Source organism: Scyliorhinus torazame, chromosome 29, assembly GCF_047496885.1.
Source record: "Scyliorhinus torazame isolate Kashiwa2021f chromosome 29, sScyTor2.1, whole genome shotgun sequence".
In the NCBI taxonomy this organism is placed as follows: domain Eukaryota; kingdom Metazoa; phylum Chordata; class Chondrichthyes; order Carcharhiniformes; family Scyliorhinidae; genus Scyliorhinus; species Scyliorhinus torazame.
The window spans coordinates 24,774,553-24,780,552 of NC_092735.1; the positions used below are offsets into that span (position 1 = coordinate 24,774,553).

Consider the following 6,000-nt stretch of genomic DNA (forward strand, 5'->3'; position numbering starts at 1 on the left):
GGCGGGACGACAGGGCCGGGGTGAGGGGGCGGGACGACAGGGCCGGGGTGAGGGGGCGGGACGACAGGGCCGGGGTGAGGGGGCGGGACGACAGGGCCGGGGTGAGGGGGCGGGACGACAGGGCCGGGGTGAGGGGGCGGGACGACAGGGCCGGGGTGAGGGGGCGGGACGACAGGGCCGGGGTGAGGGGGCGGGACGACAGGGCCGGGGTGAGGGGGCGGGACGACAGGGCCGGGGTGAGGGGGCGGGACGACAGGGCCGGGGTGAGGGGGCGGGACGACAGGGCCGGGGTGAGGGGGCGGGACGACAGGGCCGGGGTGAGGGGGCGGGACGACAGGGCCGGGGTGAGGGGGCGGGACGACAGGGCCGGGGTGAGGGGGCGGGACGACAGGGCCGGGGTGAGGGGGCGGGACGACAGGGCCGGGGTGAGGGGGCGGGACGACAGGGCCGGGGTGAGGGGGCGGGACGACAGGGCCGGGGTGAGGGGGCGGGACGACAGGGCCGGGGTGAGGGGGCGGGACGACAGGGCCGGGGTGAGGGGGCGGGACGACAGGGCCGGGGTGAGGGGGCGGGACGACAGGGCCGGGGTGAGGGGGCGGGACGACAGGGCCGGGGTGAGGGGGCGGGACGACAGGGCCGGGGTGAGGGGGCGGGACGACAGGGCCGGGGTGAGGGGGCGGGACGACAGGGCCGGGGTGAGGGGGCGGGACGACAGGGCCGGGGTGAGGGGGCGGGACGACAGGGCCGGGGTGAGGGGGCGGGACGACAGGGCCGGGGTGAGGGGGCGGGACGACAGGGCCGGGGTGAGGGGGCGGGACGACAGGGCCGGGGTGAGGGGGCGGGACGACAGGGCCGGGGTGAGGGGGCGGGACGACAGGGCCGGGGTGAGGGGGCGGGACGACAGGGCCGGGGTGAGGGGGCGGGACGACAGGGCCGGGGTGAGGGGGCGGGACGACAGGGCCGGGGTGAGGGGGCGGGACGACAGGGCCGGGGTGAGGGGGCGGGACGACAGGGCCGGGGTGAGGGGGCGGGACGACAGGGCCGGGGTGAGGGGGCGGGACGACAGGGCCGGGGTGAGGGGGCGGGACGACAGGGCCGGGGTGAGGGGGCGGGACGACAGGGCCGGGGTGAGGGGGCGGGACGACAGGGCCGGGGTGAGGGGGCGGGACGACAGGGCCGGGGTGAGGGGGCGGGACGACAGGGCCGGGGTGAGGGGGCGGGACGACAGGGCCGGGGTGAGGGGGCGGGACGACAGGGCCGGGGTGAGGGGGCGGGACGACAGGGCCGGGGTGAGGGGGCGGGACGACAGGGCCGGGGTGAGGGGGCGGGACGACAGGGCCGGGGTGAGGGGGCGGGACGACAGGGCCGGGGTGAGGGGGCGGGACGACAGGGCCGGGGTGAGGGGGCGGGACGACAGGGCCGGGGTGAGGGGGCGGGACGACAGGGCCGGGGTGAGGGGGCGGGACGACAGGGCCGGGGTGAGGGGGCGGGACGACAGGGCCGGGGTGAGGGGGCGGGACGACAGGGCCGGGGTGAGGGGGCGGGACGACAGGGCCGGGGTGAGGGGGCGGGACGACAGGGCCGGGGTGAGGGGGCGGGACGACAGGGCCGGGGTGAGGGGGCGGGACGACAGGGCCGGGGTGAGGGGGCGGGACGACAGGGCCGGGGTGAGGGGGCGGGACGACAGGGCCGGGGTGAGGGGGCGGGACGACAGGGCCGGGGTGAGGGGGCGGGACGACAGGGCCGGGGTGAGGGGGCGGGACGACAGGGCCGGGGTGAGGGGGCGGGACGACAGGGCCGGGGTGAGGGGGCGGGACGACAGGGCCGGGGTGAGGGGGCGGGACGACAGGGCCGGGGTGAGGGGGCGGGACGACAGGGCCGGGGTGAGGGGGCGGGACGACAGGGCCGGGGTGAGGGGGCGGGACGACAGGGCCGGGGTGAGGGGGCGGGACGACAGGGCCGGGGTGAGGGGGCGGGACGACAGGGCCGGGGTGAGGGGGCGGGACGACAGGGCCGGGGTGAGGGGGCGGGACGACAGGGCCGGGGTGAGGGGGCGGGACGACAGGGCCGGGGTGAGGGGGCGGGACGACAGGGCCGGGGTGAGGGGGCGGGACGACAGGGCCGGGGTGAGGGGGCGGGACGACAGGGCCGGGGTGAGGGGGCGGGACGACAGGGCCGGGGTGAGGGGGCGGGACGACAGGGCCGGGGTGAGGGGGCGGGACGACAGGGCCGGGGTGAGGGGGCGGGACGACAGGGCCGGGGTGAGGGGGCGGGACGACAGGGCCGGGGTGAGGGGGCGGGACGACAGGGCCGGGGTGAGGGGGCGGGACGACAGGGCCGGGGTGAGGGGGCGGGACGACAGGGCCGGGGTGAGGGGGCGGGACGACAGGGCCGGGGTGAGGGGGCGGGACGACAGGGCCGGGGTGAGGGGGCGGGACGACAGGGCCGGGGTGAGGGGGCGGGACGACAGGGCCGGGGTGAGGGGGCGGGACGACAGGGCCGGGGTGAGGGGGCGGGACGACAGGGCCGGGGTGAGGGGGCGGGACGACAGGGCCGGGGTGAGGGGGCGGGACGACAGGGCCGGGGTGAGGGGGCGGGACGACAGGGCCGGGGTGAGGGGGCGGGACGACAGGGCCGGGGTGAGGGGGCGGGACGACAGGGCCGGGGTGAGGGGGCGGGACGACAGGGCCGGGGTGAGGGGGCGGGACGACAGGGCCGGGGTGAGGGGGCGGGACGACAGGGCCGGGGTGAGGGGGCGGGACGACAGGGCCGGGGTGAGGGGGCGGGACGACAGGGCCGGGGTGAGGGGGCGGGACGACAGGGCCGGGGTGAGGGGGCGGGACGACAGGGCCGGGGTGAGGGGGCGGGACGACAGGGCCGGGGTGAGGGGGCGGGACGACAGGGCCGGGGTGAGGGGGCGGGACGACAGGGCCGGGGTGAGGGGGCGGGACGACAGGGCCGGGGTGAGGGGGCGGGACGACAGGGCCGGGGTGAGGGGGCGGGACGACAGGGCCGGGGTGAGGGGGCGGGACGACAGGGCCGGGGTGAGGGGGCGGGACGACAGGGCCGGGGTGAGGGGGCGGGACGACAGGGCCGGGGTGAGGGGGCGGGACGACAGGGCCGGGGTGAGGGGGCGGGACGACAGGGCCGGGGTGAGGGGGCGGGACGACAGGGCCGGGGTGAGGGGGCGGGACGACAGGGCCGGGGTGAGGGGGCGGGACGACAGGGCCGGGGTGAGGGGGCGGGACGACAGGGCCGGGGTGAGGGGGCGGGACGACAGGGCCGGGGTGAGGGGGCGGGACGACAGGGCCGGGGTGAGGGGGCGGGACGACAGGGCCGGGGTGAGGGGGCGGGACGACAGGGCCGGGGTGTGGGGGCGGGACGACAGGGCCGGGGTGAGGGGGCGGGACGACAGGGGCGGGGTGAGGGACGGGACGACAGGGGCGGGGTGAGGGACGGGACGACAGGGGCGGGGTGAGGGACGGGACGACAGGGGCGGGGTGAGGGACGGGACGACAGGGGCGGGGTGAGGGACGGGACGACAGGGGCGGGGTGAGGGACGGGATGACAGGGGCGGGGTGAGGGACGGGACGACAGGGGCGGGGTGAGGGACGGGACGAGGGACGGGCAACAGGGGCGGGGCGAGGGATGGGACGACAGGGGCGGGGCGAGGGCGGGACGACAGGGGTGTGATGACAGGCGTTGGGTGTGGGGAGGGGGCGGGGCTGCAGCAGGCAGTGAGACGGCAGGGCTGCAGGGGAGTGGGTTGGGCTGCAGAGGATGGAGAAGGGGCGGGACTGGAGGCAAAGCAGCATGACTGGATGCGCTCCAGGGGGAAGAGGTGCAGGGGGTGGGGCAGCAGAGGGCAGGGCTGCAGGGCATGGGAGGGGCTGCAGGGCATGGGAGGGGGAGGGGCTGCAGGGCATGGGAGGGGGAGGGGCTGCAGGGCATGGGAGGGGGAGGGGCTGCAGGGCATGGGCAGGGCTGCAGGGCATGGGAGGGGCTGCAGGGCATGGGAGGGGCTGCAGGGCATGGGAGGGGCTGCAGGGCATGGGAGGGGCTGCAGGGCATGGGAGGGGCTGCAGGGCATGGGAGGGGCTGCAGGGCATGGGAGGGGCGGGGCTGAAGTGAGGGGGGCTTGGGGAGGGGCTGTATTGGGAGGGGGAGGGGCTATATTGGGAGGGGGAGGGGCTGTATTGGGAGGGGGAGGGGCTGCATTGGGAGGGGCGGGGCTCGCGCGGGTAGAGGCCTCGCGCTTGGCTCGGCTGCTAACGGTTCTCGCACGGGGCCGCCGCGCTGCACCCTGGGAGCTGTAGTTCCTCCTCCTCCGGTTCCCAGCGATTCGTGCGGTCCGGGAACTCCAGGCCCCAGCACACGCCGCGATGCAGAAGCATGCGCACTTGGGGGGCGAAAAATCGAGGAGAACGTCCTCCCTCATCGGACATCTAATTCTGTGGCGTTTAGAATTCCTTCCGAAATTCAATCAAGGTGCAAATCAGCCAGCAAACCCTTGACTTACCCCATTAACCAATCCATAGGCGCCGCACCTCCTCGTGGCCTCCGATGGATATATCAATGTGGCTCAGTCGTTTCAAAAGTGTCACCGCTGTTACTTCTTTCAATTTATCCGGATCACGAGGCCGAGGGGGAGGCTCAAATCTGTCATTTAACCGGAGTTTTTTTTTCGCCCTCACTGACCGGAAGTAAACACTGCCGGTTGACGTCACGGGGCGTGGCTTTTATAGGTGTGGGCGTGCGTAGCGTGCAGTGACGTCATGACGCCGACCGGCCGGCGCCGACCTGCGTCCCAGGCTCAGTCTGGTCATTCTGCCTCGCAATGCCTTGCTGCTCATTGGGACAGTCCCTTCCATTCCACCCCCACCCTCCCTCTGCAGTTCCCCACTTCTCACAGCAATGTGCATCACCCACTCCTCTTTGTGCACAAACACTGGGAATTAAACATGAACCAAACCATACCTTTGGGAAAGTTTGGTTCAGTATTATGACGTGACCCAATTGACAGATTTCATAGAATTTACAGTGCAGAAGGAGGCCATTCGGCCCATCGAGTCTGCACCGGCTCTTGGAAAGAGCACCCTACTCAACCCCATGCCTTCACTCTATCCCCGTAATCCACTTAACCTTTTTGGACACTAAGGGCAATTTAGCATGACCAATCCACCTAACCCGCACATCTGTTCAGAGTCTGCACGTTTTCCCCGTGTCTGCGTGGGTTTTCTCCGGATGCTCCAGTTTCCTCCGACAGACCAAAGACGTGCAGGTTAGATGGATTGGCCATGCTAAACTGCCTTTAGTGTCCAAAAAGGTTAAGTGGGGTGACTGGATTATGGGGATAGCGTGGAGGTGTGGGCTTGGGTATGGTGCTCTTTCCAAGGGCTGGTGCAGACTCAATGGGCCGAATGGCCTCCTTCAGCACTAAAAAAAATCTGTGAAATCTTTGGCCTGTGGGAGGAAACCGGAGCACCCAGAGGAAACCCACGCAGACACAGGGAGAACGTGCAGACTCCGCACAGACAGTGACCCAAGCCGGGACTCGAACCTGGGACCATGGAGCTGTGAAGCAGCTGGGCTAACCACTGCGCTACCGTGCTGCCCCACGTATTCTTCAAGCGTATGGATTTCTGGAACTCTGTGCTAGAAAGGGTGCGGAGGAGGGGCACCATGATCTTGCCTGCAGCCCAGCCCAGTACAGACTGGGCTTGTTTCGGAGCATTAGAATTCCTGCAGTGCAGAAGGGGTCCATTTGACCCATCAAGTTTTAATTATATTCTTTATTGTCACAAGTAGACTTACATTAACACTGCAATGAAGCAATCCCCTCGTCGCCACATTCCGACACCTGTTCAGGTACACTGAGGAAGAATTCAGAATGTCCAAATTACCTATCAGCACGTCTTTCGGGACTTGTGGGAAGAAACCGGAGCACCCGGAGGAAACCCACGCAGACAAGGGGAGAACATGCAGACTCCGCACAGACAG

At 72.2% G+C, this 6,000-nt stretch overlaps 1 protein-coding gene across 1 annotated transcript in view; it reads right to left on the reverse strand.

Annotated features, from left to right (window-relative positions):
- Positions 1 to 4,719, reverse strand: part of LOC140403941 (MOB kinase activator 2-like) — a 72,096-nt gene extending 67,377 nt beyond the window's left edge. Inside the window, exon 1 of the mRNA XM_072492225.1 lies at positions 4,520 to 4,719. Coding sequence (XP_072348326.1) covers positions 4,520 to 4,536 — 17 coding nt within the window. The 5' untranslated portion in view covers positions 4,537 to 4,719. The remainder of the gene's footprint in view (positions 1 to 4,519) is intronic.
- Positions 4,720 to 6,000: the final 1,281 nt, after the last annotated feature.